Source organism: Centruroides sculpturatus, unplaced genomic scaffold (genome assembly GCF_000671375.1).
Source record: "Centruroides sculpturatus isolate CEXI.00-Female unplaced genomic scaffold, Cexi_2.0 scaffold1413, whole genome shotgun sequence".
NCBI classification, from domain to species: domain Eukaryota; kingdom Metazoa; phylum Arthropoda; class Arachnida; order Scorpiones; family Buthidae; genus Centruroides; species Centruroides sculpturatus.
In genome coordinates this window covers 44921-63971 of record NW_019385550.1, presented here as the reverse complement: position 1 = coordinate 63971, position 19051 = coordinate 44921, and the positions used below count along the sequence as shown (strand labels likewise).

General features: G+C 32.3%; 2 protein-coding genes across 4 annotated transcripts in view; both read left to right on the top strand.

Annotated features, from left to right (window-relative positions):
- The first annotated feature begins 216 nt into the window (after positions 1-216).
- LOC111640025 (HIV Tat-specific factor 1 homolog) lies at positions 217-17986 on the top strand. The gene is made up of 8 exons (XM_023386030.1): positions 217-320; positions 7918-8084; positions 8152-8299; positions 12154-12356; positions 12448-12617; positions 12687-12783; positions 16968-17057; positions 17133-17986. Exons 2-8 carry the CDS (start codon positions 7926-7928, stop codon positions 17568-17570), a joined length of 1305 nt encoding a protein of 434 aa, XP_023241798.1. The 5' UTR covers positions 217-320; positions 7918-7925; the 3' UTR covers positions 17571-17986.
- Positions 17987-18081: 95 nt separating this feature from the next.
- LOC111640026 (transcription cofactor vestigial-like protein 2) overlaps positions 18082-19051 on the top strand; it is a 19522-nt gene continuing 18552 nt past the window's right edge. The window contains exon 1 of one of the 3 annotated variants that reach the window (XM_023386032.1): positions 18082-18255. In XM_023386032.1, coding sequence (XP_023241800.1) covers positions 18222-18255 — 34 coding nt within the window. In that variant the 5' untranslated portion in view covers positions 18082-18221. Of the gene's footprint in view, positions 18256-18558; positions 18703-19051 lie in introns of those variants that run through there. The other 2 variants (XM_023386034.1, XM_023386035.1) reach the window with 2 other exon arrangements.

The window sequence follows — 19051 nt, the reverse complement described above, 5'->3', positions numbered from 1 at the left end:
ATGGCCATAAAAGTAACTTTTCGCGTCCATCATGATATCGGCCATGTCAGAAACGAAGCGGGAGCAGGACCGATTCGTCAATTGAATCGCATTCAATTTGAATTATTATATTATATTTTTCTAAATAATTAATTTAAATGTATTTAAAAAGTAATAATTTCAAATTATATTTATATTTTATTTTACAAAAATAATAATTTCCTCCGTGAATCATTTCGACATTTGTAGATGGCGCATTATGGCGACGTGCTATTTAGAGTCGAAAGTCAAAAATCGTTTACCGATCGTCAATTCTATAAAATCCGTAAATAAATAAAAAGGTAATTGTTGAATTTTACGTATTTTAAAACTCGCATATAATCTTTTATATAAAGCAATTAAGGGAAGTATCCGTAATTGCGGGAAATTGTCACGTGCAATGAATTTTATCAATGTAATTAGCGGGAAAATTCATAAACGTGTGCGTAAATTTGCTAATGCGTGACGTAAAATCGGATTTAATTTCATCAATTGGATTGAATAATTATTTAAAAATCGATATTGTTTTAATGACAATTTATAAGTTAAAACACAACAAAATATATATATAATTTTATATGGTTTCTTGCACATAAAAATTCATAAACGTTAAATGTAGCACGAACATTGAAAACTGGAGGCTCAAACGAGGCGGTTCGGAGCCTTAGACCGTGCCCGTGTCGCGCCATCCCATCGGCTTCTTTCGCTCTTTTACTCCCGTCGGCACGGTCTACGGCTCCGACGAGATTCCGACTGCGTCGTTCGGAGCTGCATTTGTATCGACTTTGCCCCGTGTGTAAAAAAGTCGTTGCCAGACTTTTCCGCCGAGGTGTCTGTAATGATGTGTGTGCAAAATGGAGTGACGAAATTTATCCCCGCTTTGTCAAACTCTCGACCGCACGTCCGTGTGGCTTTTTCCGACGGTAAAGTCATAGGTAGATGACGGCCCGAGTAATAACCGACTACCGGAAAGACGGATGAACTGGCGAGTTTGCCAGACAAAGACTAATGATGTTCGACTTGCACTTTGTCTCCTTATCTCTGTCGAAAAATATATAGGTTGGGTCGCGCTGTGATGGCCTCTGCTCTATGCTGGCATTCTTTGTTTTTGTCCTACTAATTTCTACTATTATCTTTAACTCTTCAGATTTACACAACATTTCTGATACGAATGATTACTCGTAAAGTAGTGGTCATTTAACTGTTTTAAAAATATTGTCCTCTTCCATCTCTTCAACATATAAATATCTTTTGGTCTAATTTCCGTGGAAAATATGATTAATAACAGAAAACGATATTTATCTCAAATAATTTTGTAATAAAATTAGTTATTTATTCTTTTATCGACCCGAAGTTGGGGAAAAACTGTTTCATTAATAAAGTTAGAACTCAATTGGTCTATTCTATCAAAACTTATTTTAAAACACATCAAAAAAGCATTAATATTGGGAGTAGGGTAATTGTTGAAAACATTTTCAAAACACCTTTACTTTTTAATGAAGTAAAAACATTTATGAGTTAAAAAGTTTCGTAATTTTGAGATGTGGCCCTCATTTACTTAATTAATATCTCCCAAACTAATGGTCCAGTTTTCCTGAAAATTTATAGAAACATTTTCCTCTAATATACAAACCACCCTGCAAAATTTCAGAAATTTTTGACAAAAGGCAGAGGAAGATATATACATCTTTTTTTACAGAAAGTGAAAAAATAGATCATTGAAGATTGTAAATTATGTAGGTTTGTTTTGACAGCTGGCATTGTTTGTAGGTTTGCTTTGATGCCTGACATTGTTAATTTTAAGTAACAAAGAGAACAGTTGTCAAAATTTGTTGTTTATCCTATTGTCCTGAATTGTATGAAGTCTTTTTGAGTATAGAAAAGTCAAAAGATAGCTTTGTAAATGAGAAATAATTGCAGTATTGTAAAATGTGGTGCATTCTGTTTAGCTACAAACATTGTGCCCTTTGTTGTTTTTAAGCTTGCTTATAATTCCTGACACAATATTACCTACCTACAATCTTTAACACAATTAATTTATTGTACATTTGATTAAAATTTTTCAGATATATTCATTTCTTCACATAGTTATTTTTATGGTTCTATACTCTGCAAACTGGACTGTTTGGCATTCTCTAACACACTTCTAAACTTAAATTCTGTCCGGTGACAAAATTAAACGCATCTACAAACATTGTTGATCTGAGATCTGCATCTGGATTTAAAGTTTTATAATGGAACATTTCTATCCAAATGTTGGCAGAATACAAATGTAAAATATCATTGAGCCAATCGGTCATTCATACTTTCATGCTCTTGGTTGGTTAAATGATGATTTAATTTTCGTATTCCACTGACATTTGGATTGAAACATTCCATTATAGTTCAGCTTTAAATCCAGATGCAGGTCTCAGAAGGAGATCGAAAATGTTTGCAGATGCATTTAATTTTGTTATTGGATGGAATTTAGGTTTGGTGGTATGTTAAATGTTATTTTTATCTCAAAATATTGTTTATATTCCCGACATCTTAAATAATTTACAAGCATTTGAGTATCACATGCACGTGGCTGATTTTTATTATTTTTGATCCCCTCACTCGTATAACAATTAAAAGCATTGCATTGATCCATTTTAAATAATACTATAACGTGAGTTTGAATGTTTGAATAAATGGCATGGGCTAAAAGTACAGTTCAGAAGTTCAGATATCAAATTAAAACTCATATCCTACAGATAATGCTGCTAAAGACAGATTGAGTATGTGCAATGGTTCAGGCAGAAGTGGCAAAGGTGCAATGTTAAGTCTATGGGACAAACATGTCGGGGTCCCACTTCCCTGTTATCTTTAGTCTGAGCAATTTTTTTGTGTTATGCAGTTTCATTATTGTAAATACTGAGGTCAATAAATGTACATTTTAGACCATTATTATTAAGACCATTGTTTTTATCACTCTCTCCCAGCTCAATCTCACCAATTCCCACCTCTGAAAAGCTCATTCAACACTGGGCACATGTATCTATTTTAATTTAACTGAGTAACTGAGCGAGAACATTGTATTATTGTAAGTTATAATTTCTCAATTATTTTGATGTTATTTAATTATTGTTTGTATACTTATAACAGCACTTGCTTTGCCGAACATTGTAGTCACGTTAAGCAGTGTCGTTATCTTCAACTATCACAATATATGCACGGTATGGTAACTGTTGTATAATATGGTAATTGTATTCCTATAAAGTCTTGTTTAGTGCAAAATCATGTTATTTAAGAGTAAGAAAAAATACATTCTAAAAGTAACAAAAATATATGACATTTAATTTTATAACTATTGGAAACTTAATTTTTATTGAAAATACTGGCAACTGAACAACAATTGTCTTGCAAACTGTCATATAAACTATGAATATAAAAATATACATCAATCGAAACCCGATATCTTAAGCAAATACACCTACAACTGCCGTAAATGATCGGGCTAATATATATATAATAATAATATATACTATATATTCAGAATTTAGCCTAATCATTTATGGCAGTCGTAGTTATATAAACTATGACTTGGAAGAATAAGAATCAATGCACTTGACATTGACTCTTCTTCTTCCAAGCTATCTGTCAGATAACGTATGTGTATTTAATGCTTCTATGCTTTTACTTGATAGATCTTTGCAAACTTTGTGATATTGCAAACTCACGTGATAATAAATCTTCAATAACATTCAATGTCTTTCTTCAGGTAAGCTTTCTGTATCATAATTTAAGTTTTCAATGATCTCCCAATCTAGAAGTTTCAATCTACAAGTTACATTTGATGGTAAAATATTAAACTGTTATAGCTGTCAGAGCACTAATTGTTGAATGTCCACCACAGTTTTGATAAAAAGAATAATTTTTCTGTTTACAACAATTGTGCAAATGTCTAATTCTTTTGGCTAGTGAGAAAAAAAGCTACATCATTCATGCTATCTTATTTTCAGTATATTTTATCCGTAATGTCTTAGCATTAAGGAAACACTGAGGCATTGTTATAAATTGGAGAAATCTTTTAAAGCAGTGTTTCTCAACCTCTAATGAATTGTCGCCCCCTTCAATGTAGTATCGCCCTTTTCACTATAAAATTCCGATGCCGAGGGACAAGGCTATCGCCAAATTCGTACTGCATTGAATAGACTAGTATAATGTTATTTGTTTAATTATTGTACGATATAGCGAATAAAATATCTAATTATTCTTAATATAATGTTTTACTATATCGCCCAGAAAATTGTTTTTTGTCCCCCCAAAATATAAATTGTTACAAATCCCCTGAACACGGAAAAACGCCCACATGGGGGTGATATTACCCCCGTTGAGAAACACTGTTTTAAAGATTTCTTAAAATTTATAACATTTAACATTTATAACAATGGTAGTTTCTCATTTTTTTTATCTTTGTTCCATAAAGAACAGTTATATGTTCTTTGCTTTTTTTTTTTTTTTCATCTGTGAAACCGTTTTAAATATGTCATTCTGTCTGAAAGACATTTAAAAAATAAGCCATTTTTGTGTGTGTCAAAAACATCAAATTCACTGGCATAATTAGAAATTCCTTTACAAATACAACATATCCTTTGTTGTCGTATTATTAGATTGAACTAATGAAATAAGGTGATTGAAGTCACAGGAAATCTGCCAAGGGGAGTGCATCTCGGGAGAGCTTTTTATGAAAGTTGGATTTCTATTTAGGTGTTAGACATGTGAAAAAAACTGAAAAACTTTGTACCACCTGCCTCTCGATGAGGCTCAAACCCTCAACAACTACCGGAGTTCGACTGTTTTATCCGCTTAGTCACTGATGGTCTATCATATTATTGGCTAACTATATACAGTTTTTCATAATTTTTTATTATTATTATTATTTATGTAATATACTGTTATAGTATTGTATAACGTAAAGTGTTATTTTGCATACCAATTACACTTACCATATTGGTAAGTGTAATTGGTATGCAAGTTAAGTGTAATTGGGGAAAAAAACCTGTTTAAAGTAAGTAGTATAAATTTATTTAAAATTAATTGTTTCTAGTCAGAACAAACACAAAAAATATTAATACTTTTTAATAAAATTTTCATATTTATGCTGTTCTTTATAAACTGTGCCTAGGACCCTGTCTGGGTTTCCTTACATCATTCATTAAGCGCCACTTAACGGTACTTAATAGCAGTTATCACACTGTCCAAGTTATACTTTCGTATAGTCTATGATAAACTTTTTAATCAATCACTTGCTTTCTGCACTTTGCCACAGAATTTGTTGAAAACTATTCTGTGCCACCTCTTAAATTTATCAGGTCACTTGCTGCTTCATTTGATTCTGTTAAATCTTATTTGTTGTTTGAATTATTCAATATTTTTCTCTTAAGTTTTTCGTCGATGGCGACATTCTTGTCTCTATGCTGTACAGAACACTTCGGCACATACTGTACTTTCTTTGCATCTCAACACTGGCATTTATGCTTACTTTTCTCTTCTGTCTGATTCTGCCTTCCAAAATTCTCTCCTTGTTTTTCAAAAATGTAAAATATTCAATGGAATGTTAAATTCTTTGACAATTTGTGTTTTTTCTTTTTGCTTTCATTTATGGCCTTCATGGTGTATACCTTTCCTGATTGCAAAATCTTTAGTTTTCTGTTGTTTGCCATTTGTCTACTTCATAACAAAACTGTCGATTAACTGGTCACTGTCCATAACGAAACCATCAACATGCAATTTAAACTTTACAGTGAAAATTATAGAATACGAATGTTTAGTTTAAGTAAGAATCTGCATATAGATAAACTTATAAATTAAATTTACCGATAATTTGCTTTATGCTGTTCAATTGGAGGTTATGTCTATACAGTACAATTTTCAACTGTGATAATATTGTCCATATCCTCTAAAACATAAAAGAAAACACACAAAATTAGACATAAAATAGTCTCAAGATCACATTTTTCTGTTTTTACTTATAGGAACACAGAATGCATTAAATGTATGGGAGTTAGATTGGGATAAAAATAAATTTCGAGTTAAGGAAATTTACTAAGAGGCTACCATATATATATTATAACATTTATAAATGTTTGTACATACACATAATTTATTTTATTTATAAGAAAAATAATATATAAATGCATATTTTGAAAATGATCGCAAGCCAGATTACATACATTTGTGTACCAGAATTGGTCCTCGGGCCATAGGTTGCCTGTCCTAATTTAGAAAACCAAACAGTTTGAGCTACTGTTTAATTCTCTGCTCTCGATAGATAGCCTACGTTTTTCTCATCGTCTCTGCAAACGAGTCTATATTACTAAAGTTTAAAGGCAGAATAATAACTGTTAAGCTTAATAAAATTAATATTAAAATCTCTAAAACTATTTGTTTAAATTGCTAATCAGTAAAGATTGAAGATACGACTATAAAAGAATGCCAATATATTTAACGAAACTCAAACCTTTACAACAAAGTTAAATGGTTTTTCTGAATAAACAAATTTCTGTTAAATCGCCACATGTAATTAAATATATAAAATTTTATTGCATAAAACACAGAAAAAATGTTAGCTAACGGAATAAAGACGGTAAAATAAGTTTCAAAATTAACAATATATTCTATAAATAGTGATATTTGGATAATATTACACAAAGTAATAAAATTTACTGTTCATTGGCAGCATATAAGCTTGTTAGTGCCAGACGCCAAAAAGCATAGTAAACAATTAATTTGCCAATGTTAAATAAAAACAAATCCGAAGAAAGTAATGCAGTTTCTTGTTTAAATAAGAAATGTTTTAAGTCAGTTTATTTTAAAAGAATTTAAAGAGAATTTATTTGTATACGGATATATTATCTAAACCACTTAAAGTAGGTCATTGGTAATTTATTTAATTATTTTATTAAATGAGAATTTAATATCTTAAATATATACATACCCTACATATATTTCAAAAGTATAAGGACATAATATAAAGTTTGAAACATGGAATATAAACTCTGAAAGAAATTATTGTAATTAAAAGTTTTTGTTTGTGTTACATATCAAATGCAGCCAGCCGCTCTACACACAAGTTTAAGCTGGTTTGGATCCTCAGGATTTTTTATAGGTTGTTTGACTCCAATGTATCAGGATCCACCTGTTGATTTCTATTCATCCTGCTGTGGATCCGGCCAAATATATAACGAGCATTAAAACAGCTCCATAATACTTGTGGAACAGTGTAAATTATTATTAACATGTTGACCATCATCCGATGCGCTGGTGGTCATGCTGGTTAGGGCCATACAGAGCCATTCAACCGCCCGACTTCACTATAACCTATATAGTTTCACTCAAGGTTAAATTATCCTGGCTTCGTAAGATGTTCTTTTACATCCTCTCGCGGATATCTATAAAGTTGGCTCCGACCGCCGGCGGTTGTATGGCTGTTTGCAGGCCTGATTGGTACGACCTCCGGTGCATCGGATGGCAGTTAATGTGTTAAATAGATGATTGGTTGAAAATTTGTGATTCTTAATTTGCTGTGACATAGACAACATGGAGAATATTAAGGATTGGTTTAAATATTTTGATAGACCTTTTTTGATACTGTGCATAACAATTTTTAGATCAAGCATGAGATGAAAAAAGTTAAGCACAAACGTAGAACAAAAGTATGCAATGATGACACAGTGCATCAAAGTAAGAATGGCAGAAGTGCTAACCATCTCTGCTTCCACGTACAGGAATCTTATAAATAAATGAAGGAAGGTGTCATGCTTTGAAGAACACTGTAAATCATAGTAGATAAGAATTTATAGCATTAGTTGTAATCCATTTTACTACACGTTATGATTGATAATTCTGAATTTAAAGTAAATTTAATATTTCTAGATAACAACATGAACGATCCCGATTTTGAAAAACAGTTAGAATACGAAGCGTTAGAGAAACAGAAACAAGAACATGGAGAATGGCAGGGCGATTCTTGCGTTTACACGGATCCAAAGGACGGAACCGTTTACGAATGGAACACGGAAAAACAGGCGTGGTTTCCAAAGGTAAGAACCATAAGAGAATAAAAATTATTTTGAATTGTGCAACATCGTTTATTAAATTATTTTACAGATCGACGACAATTTTATAGCGGCCTATCAGGCCAATTACGGTTACGAAAACACCGCCACGTCCTGCACTTCGAAAGAGGAGACTGCCAGTTCGGCCGTTCTTAAACAACCTCAAAAAGGAGAAAAAAGAAAAGTGAACAGTGAACCTGGTAACTTATTAATTCTTAAAATGAGAAATCAAAGTAGAAAAAGACAAATGCCATTAATTGAAGTCGACTTGAAAATAATTTATCAATGAATTTAATAGTAGAGATAAGTAAAGGGAATCTGTTTCTAGATTTTCTGAATTAGTTAATTAAGATGCCAAGATAATTCCATTTAATGAAGTTATCATCAGATTGCACTTCCATTTTACTTTCTAGTGTTAAATTCGTTAATAAATTTAAAATTAACTCGGAAAATGTCTTACTAAGATATCCAGTAATTTGGCTTACGTTAAATGTAGGCTTGGATAATAAAAGACCAAAGAGAAAATTGACAAAAACATTAATGCATTATTATAAAATAATAATTTAGTGAGTTTATTTTTTTATATTGTGAGAAACTAAACACTGGGTCCATATTTGAAGTCCAGAACGAGTGTTAGGTTTCCCACAACCTAACAATAAAGAAAAAAACACAATGTGTTTCCAGAAGAAAAGAGATAAAAGAAAATTTTGTAATAGGTTATTTATAGCAAATTATTAATTAGTTAAATTATTGTAGCAAATTGTTAATTAGACTATGTATTGTGTAATTTGCGTTATTTTAAAACAAAATATAAATGGCCGTTTTTGCAAAACTAAATTAAGTTGCCGTCGTTAATTCCGGTACTTTTCTTTCGTCAAATATAATTAGACTATAATAGATGGATATAAATGTTTATTTCAAAGTTATGTTGTATTTATTCATAATTCCGGACTTAAAGTAGTGATGGTGGCTTAAATTCGAGTACACTTTTACTATTTACCGAAAGGTTGTGACGAAATTTGTCATTGTCAGATCAATCTTTCAACTGTATTTATTATTTATTCAAAAATGTTGCGCTTTTTCCAGGATTCACTTTGTTTTCAAGATAGTAATTATGTCGATTATTATCCGAGAAATATGTGATGTATGCAGATTGATCGAGTAATTGCCCAAGGATTTTGTCTTCCATCCACATTCGAACATCTCGTAATCTACTAACTATCTAAAACAAAATGGCAACTACACCACAAACTTTGCATTGTGTGGTTTGCAAAGTTGGAGTCAGTTGTCTTTGCATGACACGTGTAATCTGTGGAGCCTTAGAATTGTGGCCATTGCGGGAGAAGCGACAACAGATACGCCACGGCGAGCATAGGAAGAATTTGAGTGTCGGTCGGAGGAATGCTGCATGAAGAAACATAACTGGCAAACATAAAACTCGGATGGTTTTCAGANAATTCGTCGAACTCATGAGTAAATGCGGACTGGTCATGAAAGATCCGGATTCTGGTCAGTTCAAAATTAAATTATATCGCAATCCGGATGGGAGTATGAAAGGAGACGGGCGTTGCTGCTACATAAAGGTCGGTTGCATTGTCATTTATTTTGGATGCAAAATTTACGTGTAATCTGTGGAGCCTTAGAATTGTGGCCATCGCGGGAGAAGCGACAAGGATATGCCACGGCGAGCATAGGAAGAATTTGAGTGTCGGTCGGAGGAATGCTGCACGAAGAAACATAACTGGCAAACATAAAACTCGGATGGTTTTCAGATGTTTTAATTTACTTTACGACATTCTTGGATAATAATTAGCATAATATACAATAATGGAAATGGTAACATTTTTTTCGGAAGTCCTGTATTTTAAATACATAAGTAAAAAGAATTTATTTAAGAGCAAACTGTTTAGTTATTAGTTCTAATTATGATTTAATTTTCTTCTGAAAATCTCTTTTTAAATCATGAGTGTGTCTTAAATTTAAAACATTATAATACCTCTGAATTTTAATTTTTCTGCATCGTGTTAAAAAATTTTATCTATTATATAATTTTGTTTAGAGGTAAGTAGAATGTGTTTCTAAAAAAATCTGGCTATATTTATTTATTTATCTGATTAAAGTCAGAGTTTATTCAGTTGTTATGTTATAGTTCGGGCAGATAGTTTGAGTAACAAGGTGTTATCCTGTCGTCAAGCTACAGACCGTGGAGTATGATTTTGAATCCGTGGTGTCTACGTAAATATCGAAATATTTGAATCAGTGTCATGCATAAATATATCGTTCATTAGTCTCTTGGCCATAACGTGCAAGTTCAATGTTTGAACATGCGGTGCGAGCCTCTTGTTGTCATTAGATACCGAAACTTTGGTGTTATCGAAAGTAGTTGAGACTTAGATCTTTCATTAAGGATTTTCATAATTTATCGAGATACGATACAAGTTGGGATATGATTTTTCACCATTATTCGTGCCACTTGGCCTTATTGCAAATCTGTCGGGTCCACCCGTAATAGATGTAACAGCATATTTAGTCGACAATGTGCCAACATTTCGTATTAGTTTAGCAATCGAGCAGTTATGCTCTAGTTATTATTATTTTTAGTTTTATTCAGATAATTTATTATATGATTACTACTAATTTGCCGAAAGGAGACAATTATATTTTAACTTGCATTTTTCTTTTGCCGTGCGATCATCTTGGTATTTCGAATTCCAGCCGTGTCCTTTCGTTTAAAATTAGCTTCTGGAAATAAATTGTTATGAGAAATATTCAAAACCAATTTCTATTTGAGGAACAAGCACTTACTTAGACACACTAGTTTATAAAATTTTTGCCAATTATTATTTTGAAAATTAAGTTTCGGTTACACTTTACGCGACAGTCGAACAATTATTCGAAAAAGTAAAACGTAGATTAGTATTTATTTAAAAAAATTAAAACAATTGAGAGTTGTATGGAAGAAAGTAAAATTTAGTTTAATCTTCAGTTAATTCATTAATTGTATGTAGATTTTAGTCCAAGTTACTTAGTTTTGATGGTTAAAGTTTAGTCAAAATATAGTCCAGTGTGATCCAACTTAAACGTCAACATTTAAGTTGGATTATTTATAACAGCACCTGTTCTTTTTGCTTTAATCTCTTACTTCATATTTATAAAAATTAAGAAATTTCAGCTTTCTTTTAAGAAGTCGTAAATATTTTTGGAATTTTTTGGTTCCGGTGCCAGATTGGATTTTGAAATCAAATATAAAGGTCTAAGCATAAATAATCAGATTACTTTTGGTTATAAGAGTGGTCGAACTAACGAATGTTGTTTAAGGGTAGGTGATTGATTATTTCAATCTATAACAATAGAGCATAAATTGATAAGTTAGTCAATTAAGAAAGTCAGGCTTTGTATTTGATATATGTTGAGTATAAAGATCTAATTACTGAAACAAAACCTTGATTTTGATTCAGTTAGTTGTTGGATCAAAATACATTTTGATTCAACTAATCTCTTTGTGTTTAATTTTAAAATCTGACGTTGTCCGCCAGCGCCCAAGTGGATAAAACTGCTAAACGCCGATGGTCAGTCTCGGGTTCTCATATCACCAAGCTGGCTGTCGAGAGTTTTCTGGGTTATTTTCACGTGTCTAATGTCCAAACAGGAGCCCGTTTTCTGAAGAAAGACCTTCTGGAAGATACGCCCCATTGGTAGATTGCCCAAGTGTTGTGTTGTCTTATTTTGTCAACTTTTAAAATCCGATCCAATGCTAAAACGAAGTTCCAGAAGTATTTATTTCCAAGTTTTCCCATTTTACAAGTAGATATTTATTAATCGTTACTAGATGATTTACTAATTTTCATTTTAAATAAATCCTATAAAATTTTTCTTGCATGTTAGTTTACATCGAATCATCCCCAAATATATTACTGTCGATTTAAATAATAAAATATTAGTTTATGTTTTGCAGGTTTTACATCTTTCTGTGATTGTCTAACCAAATCTGTTTGATTGGATGCCATTTAATTATTTTTGTTATTATTAAGTGTATTACTTTTACTTCTTTAAGGTTGGTTCGAAGTCGACGATGCACACAACACGAACGTTTACGTATCGAACTTGCCGCTGAGCATGACAGACGAAGAATTCGTCGAACTCATGAGTAAATGCGGACTGGTCATGAAAGATCCGGATTCTGGTCAGTTCAAAATTAAATTATATCGCAATCCGGACGGGAGTATGAAAGGAGACGGGCGTTGCTGCTACATAAAGGTCGGTTGCATTGTCATTTATTTTGGATGCAATATTTCGTATCATGTAAAGAATCACATTTAGCTACAAGCAAGGTGCATTTTTTCATTAGGTAGAATCCGTCGATCTTGCTTTGAACATTTTAGACGGGTATATTTATAAAGATAAGGTGATACACGTCGAAAGGGCAAAATTCGAATTGAAAGGAGCGTATGATCCGAGCAAAAAACCAAGAAAGAAAAAGGGGAAGGAAAAGGAGAAAATGAAAAAGAAAATAGAAAAGTTGGTAATTGTAAGATTCAAAAATAAAATAATAACTTATTTTGTAAATTTTTAATTTTATTTTATTAGGTTATTTGATTGGAGACCAGAGAAACTTAGAGGAATGAGGGGAAAGCACGAGAATGTTGTAATTATATACAATATGTTTGATCCCATCGAATTTGAGGTGAGATTTTTATTATTATATAATCAATTTTTTTAAGTATAATACCATAAGCTTGGAGATCAATCATACTAATTTTTAACCACTTTACATCATTTGTAAAGTGGTTAAAAATTAGTATGATTGATCTCCTTAGATTAGTATGATTGATCACTTTACATCATTTGTAAAGTGGTTTGTCTTAATTTTACTTGTGCTATGGGGGTTTTCTACAACATGTTTTCACTTCATTCTGGTCAATAACAAGAAGTCCAAAGTCTTTCATAAGTTAAATCTATCGTTCAAAGTCGTCCTTGGTCTTCCTCTTCTTTTGTCCATTTAATCCCAGTTTTGGAGGTTGTATTGATATATATTCTGTCAGACATTCTTGGTGCTTGGTGATAATGCCTCGGAGTGTGAATTTGATCATTTGATTGTTAAATTGCATAAGTAATAATATCATGCAATGAAATGCCATTATTACATGTTCCATTTTGAACTATCTTCAAAACACAACTCTCGACTTTATTTTTACTTTTCCTATTGTTACGTACATAACAAGGGAAAGTATTGGAATTGCGTCAAATTTAACCCTCTGAATTTTTTGTTCTCCATGTGTTGAGATCTGAATCCAAAAAAGTGAAAAAATTGCAAAAATACTTCCATGGATTTGTGTGTGTGTGTTGGCTTAAATCTATTTCACTTAATAGTGGCTTGTATATAAGGGGCATTGATGCTTTAAATTTTGGTGGTGTGAAAGGTCAAGGGGGTGGTGAAAGGTTAAACTTAATGATGATTTTACTCGTTATTAACATTTATACTTTTTTATAAAATTCATCTCTACCCTCAGAATTAAGCTTTTTGTTATTTTATAGTAATTATAAATATAAAAAGTTTTATAGCGTTAAAACCTCCTAATAAAATCATATGCGGCGCTATCTGTTAAGTTATATTGTAGAGAATCGCACCTCAATACAAAATTTCCAGCAAAGGAATTCAATATTTTAACGTTTTCAGCCGCTATTTTATTGGCCCTCTTCAGGAACCATAAAGCGGAAAAACCGTTCTATAAATAGAATGCAGCTGCATTCTAATTTTAAAAGTTTCAAATAAGTTCAAATAAAGGCTGTGACATGTCTTATATTTCCTATAGTTTATGAGTCTACATACTATTTTCATGCATTTGGTAGATGAATGGCGTCAGTGTTGATGCAGGCTCCACTCCTGTCCACCCTGTAGATCTCTACAGCTTCTAACATTCTAATGTTTTGTCAGTCGAAGACACTGTGTATTAGGGTAGCTTGGTTCCAACAGGAAAATCCCCAGATCGCTGGAGTAACGTGCCAGAACTGTATTAATGTTTCCTTTTTTGTATGTCATATTTGTGATCTTTTAACCTGGCTTGCTGCAATCTGTACATGGATCTTATATATGTTACTATTCTGTGGAACCTGTCGTCCTGTGTGGGATGCAATAAACCACTGGTGCTCTTGTGTCCTCAGTGCCATCTTTGCATTAGACAGAAGGTGGAAAACGTTGGGTTTCCTTTTGTACGTTATGTGTATGCTTAAATCTTTTGCAATCCTTCTTTATGAGTGATGAAGGAATGGATCATAGCTTAGGACTCCCAATAAAGATTGGCTTTGACTACCGTAACTTTTCATTAGCCTCGAGCAATTGGAAAGTCTTTACTACTGCTTAAAAATTAATAACAATAGAATATGATTTTATAAAATCAAAAGCATATTTGAACAGAAAATAATGTTTAGATGTTGAAATTGCAACATTAGTTGTTGATTCCGAAGCAAATTGGAAGCAATAAAAAGTTTTTAAAAAATGGAAATTTCCAGTATTTATTTATTAGAAATCCTGACATACTTATTAGTAGCAATTTATTTGGCAATTCTAGCCAAATAAATACTTCTTACTCACAAGTTTAAAAACTCAATTGATGATTAAAGTAAAACCATTCCATCTTACTAGATAATAGACAGATCTGTCATATTCTCAATGTACGACTAAAATGATGAAGAAACTTCGTAATGTTCGCCTGTCGTCTTACATGCGGATAATGTCTCCTCGCAATTTGCCCTTTGGCAGTTTAAAATTTACCGAAGAGGTAATTGAACTTTTGACTTCAAATGTAAAATGGATTTGGTTTTGGAGACGTTAAAATATGAAAAATATGTGGTTTAGAATTGAAGAAATACGGTAAATGTGATCAAATTTCAAGTTTAAAGTCAGTGACATCGGACTTAGGAACCCAATCCAACACCTTGCAAAGAGTATATTGTGCCAAAGTAGTTTGTTGACATTGTTTTTCGAATCGGATTACAGACCGAGTGAATAATATGCGAAATAGTATCGAGAGACAAGTGTATTGTTTATCGATTTTTTGATAATGCCAATACTGTAACAATTTGCTCGAGAGAAATAATCATGAAGTAAGGACTTCATAATAAAATAAAATAGTAGTAGATGACGCTAATTACCAAAAAGTTAATTTTCTTGCGATAAAATCTTTGTATACATGAACAATACTTCATTAATTAATATGTGACATTGATTGATATTGTCTAGAGATTAATATTGTGGAAAAGTGGTTCTGTCATGGTAAAGCCGAGTTGATTAATTACTCAATATTGTAATCAATTTTAATGAAATTAAAAACACTTGTCCTTTGATTTTTTCACTTATACACTGTTGAGCTTGATGTAATGGACTAATAGGGGAGCGTGATGATCTGATAATGCTGATTGTCTGTTGTATTTGATGTCATAATCAACTACAAAATTGACTGTCTATGAGATATGAGGAATAATCTATTTTCTGGCAAATATGAGAGAAGCAAGGACCATATTTTCAAGCAGGGTGTAAACAATAGCTACTAATACATTGGCATCCATCTCATATCTAACAATTCTAGTCTGGCGTTCCAATATGTTGTACTTTGACTACAATGCTTCAGAATGAGTGGATTTGGTCCACCGTTTCTAAACATATTCAATCGAAATACCTATTTTTTATGTCCATTGTGAGGTTGACTTAGCTCGTAATAGTGTTCGACGTATCTAGACCGACTTACCCAAAAAAATTTCCAAGCCACCCGAACTCAAACCTCGGTCTTACAGAGAAGAAAGGCCTATTCTATGCTTTCTCAGTCGTCCAGCTACTAATATTATATATTTATAACAAAGTTCTGTTTAAAAAAATAAAATAAATAATTTTTAAATGGTTTTCTTTCTGTTTAGCAGAATCATATTGAATATGTGTAGTTTTAACAACTGAAATATAATAAAATGGATTCATTTTTAATGTGAGAACAATTAATTAATTTATTCATTGCTATTATATATTATGATCTGTTAATTATAATATATGACAGTGATATTATCATTACCTCTATGTATATTAGTCATAGCTAAGCATTTTTGTTTGACTATTCTGTCTTCCCACCAAATTAATTGAAAGTTATTATGTTTGCTGCTTCCTTGCTAAGTAGTAATTTCACCTCACTTTAATTAATTAATATTAGTATGTTGCATTAATATACTAAAATCGTGCAGATAAACAAATATTTTCTTTCCGAATGATTAAATCTACCTTACTTTGCAATAATCTGGCAATCTCCTTAAGCCAATTCTGTTATGGTTCCTTATATGTCGGATTATTGAGATTGTACCGAATATAGTAGTGGTAATTTAGTAATTATAAGAAATATTTCAATTTTCCTAGATTACTAGAATATTAATTGACAGTGGTATCAACAAAATATGCATTCTAACATTACATTATAGCATGTCGTAGTTGCATAAGTTCAGATTTTGGTTTATAATTCCTTTCTCGATTTAACAGTGTGTTCATTTGTATGTAATAATGCTTGACTACACTCATTTGACACTTCGTTTGCCTCTACTTCTTTATTGTAGACAATGCTTATAAAATGAATGCACTGTTGAAGACAAAATGTATTTCCATGCAACTCAGTGTTTAAGTAAATGTGATGTGTTTATAATTATATCTGAAAAGTTTTTAGTTTGTTATCCTTTGCTCAACTTCTTGCAAATTGATGCAGTATTTCAGAATTATTTTCTCAAGTGAAATGATTTTTAAGAATTCCACGAAAATGAATTAGTAGTTTAATAATTCAAATAATAAAAAACACACAATTAAACATTATATAAAAAACTTTTATTGAATTTTATCAGAGAGATCCATCACTTATTATGGAGTACCAGAAGGATGTGAGAGAGGAATGTTCGAAGTGCGGAGAAGTTAAGAAAGTCGTAGTCTACGACGTAAGCCAAATTTTTAATTCTTTTATTGTAATGAAACATTAATTTAATTTTTTAATGTTAATTATTCTATTTTAGAGGCATCCCGAGGGGATCGTATCCGTTTCGTTCAAGGAAGTAGAACAGGCCGACGAATGCGTCGTCCTGATGAACGGCCGCTGGTTCGCCGGTAGACAGCTGAGAGCTGAAACTTGGGACGGGAGAACAAAATACAAAATCGAAGAGTCTGCAGAAGACAGGGAAAAGAGACTGGCGCAATGGGACAAGTTCTTAGACGGAGAGGAAGGAGAACCAAAATCTGCTTCCGCCAATCCCACATTGTCTAACACAAAAACGGAGAAGAATCCTGCTTTCGGTACCGTCGCGGTAGAAAATTCTAAAAAGAAAATTACTTCCAAAGGAACCATGTCAAAAGACGAGGCAGAGACCGAAAGTTCCGGCGATTCAGAACCGGATCTAGACGACTCGGAACAGAATCTGAACGGAAAGTCGAGCACGGCAAACCGGAAAAACTGAGCGCTTCCTCCTCGTGGAATGTTTAACCATTATTTAAAAACATACCAGCAGTCCTCCCACGCTTTTATAGACTAAAGTCGGCTGCCAGACCATTAATTAGACTCGCGCTGCCATTCAAGTTACCATATCCACTAATAAATAATAAAGTGTTATGTCAAAATATGCCAGATACACGCCACGCATCTCGGAAACTGTACAGAAGCACTCCTCAAACTCTAAAGCATTTTACACTACAACAATAATTCCATTTATTGTATGGGAGCAAAATTATTTTATTGAAATTGTGCAAAAATTCTTTTGTTTTTATTCTCCACATCATTTTTTTTTTTTTTTTGTAAAGAAGAGATTCAGCATATATATTTTTCCCTTTCAAATTATTAATGGAATGTCTACATTGTAAATAAACCTGGTATGTTAAATTCTGTTTTGTATATTGTTTTCAGCGTTTAAAATATATAAATAAATGTTTTAACCAGAAATCAGCTTTGTATTTTCATATTTCTTCCACCTTCCCATTTTAATTAACACACAAAATATACAGCTGTAGTTCTTAATTTCTTCGACAGATAGCGCTGATGTCTCGTGGAAATTTAAATCTAACGCACACGTCACAATTTGAATTCCGTCACGGTTTCCGAGTGTTTATTTTAAATGCCGACACCGGATTGGCATTTTTCTTTGGGGGGTAAGCACTAAAATTTATTAATTAATCTATGGATTATTTACTACTATCATCGCATGATTTAATATTAAGCACTACAATTATAGCTGCGTGTGACGTCGGTACGGTTTAAAATTTAAAAATCGTGATAAAATCCGATAACAGATGGCGCTAATCGGTACGGAGCAATTCAAAATTGTTTACTAATTATTTTTCTCCGAAAAGTTTTCGTACCGACTTTTGCCACCAGGGTCATAAATTAATTTCCAGTTTAGTGTTGCCAACTCGCCGACGAGTACAGGAACGGGCGAAATGCGATTTTTGATCGCTAGCCGAGAGCAAGAATGGAACGGAGGAAAGAGTTTAACAATCGAAACGAACTACTAGCCGAAAAAATCGATTATGCCGAGTAAAAAAAGGCCCCATCGACTTCAATAAAGTGGGGCCCTCAAAGATATTATCCGTTAAAAGGTACGCGTTTCGATTTAGCCAACTTAAAATACCGTTTTTTTTTTTTTTTTACCCGCTTAAAGCGACTGTTTTTTTATATATATATACGGTTTATTTTCTCCTGTGTTTTATAGTGTTATAAACTATGAAACGAAACAGGTAGGTAGACGGCCTTATTGCTATATATAAACGTGAGCAATTATGACTGTACTAAATTTGTATCCGTTGGATTATATTTAGATTTGATGTGTAACCCTATCGCTCTCAGACGCTAATCACGGTCTGTAAAGTCGCTAAGAATTTTTGCCCGCTTACGAAATTTTAATTAAGCATAAAATCATTTTAGCGACGGTTATGCCGATTTTTATAA

What these genes read in the sequence shown, in the direction of transcription:
- LOC111640025 (XM_023386030.1), top strand. Translation starts at nt 7,926, where the DNA reads ATGAACGATCCCGATTTTGAAAAACAGTTAGAATACGAAGCGTTAGAG. An exon ending in ATGAAAAAGAAAATAGAAAA is followed by an intron (nt 12,618 to 12,686) that starts GTTGGTAATTGT and finishes TTATTTTATTAG; the next exon opens with GTTATTTGATTGGAGACCAG. An exon ending in TTGATCCCATCGAATTTGAG is followed by an intron (nt 12,784 to 16,967) that starts GTGAGATTTTTA and finishes GAATTTTATCAG; the next exon opens with AGAGATCCATCACTTATTAT.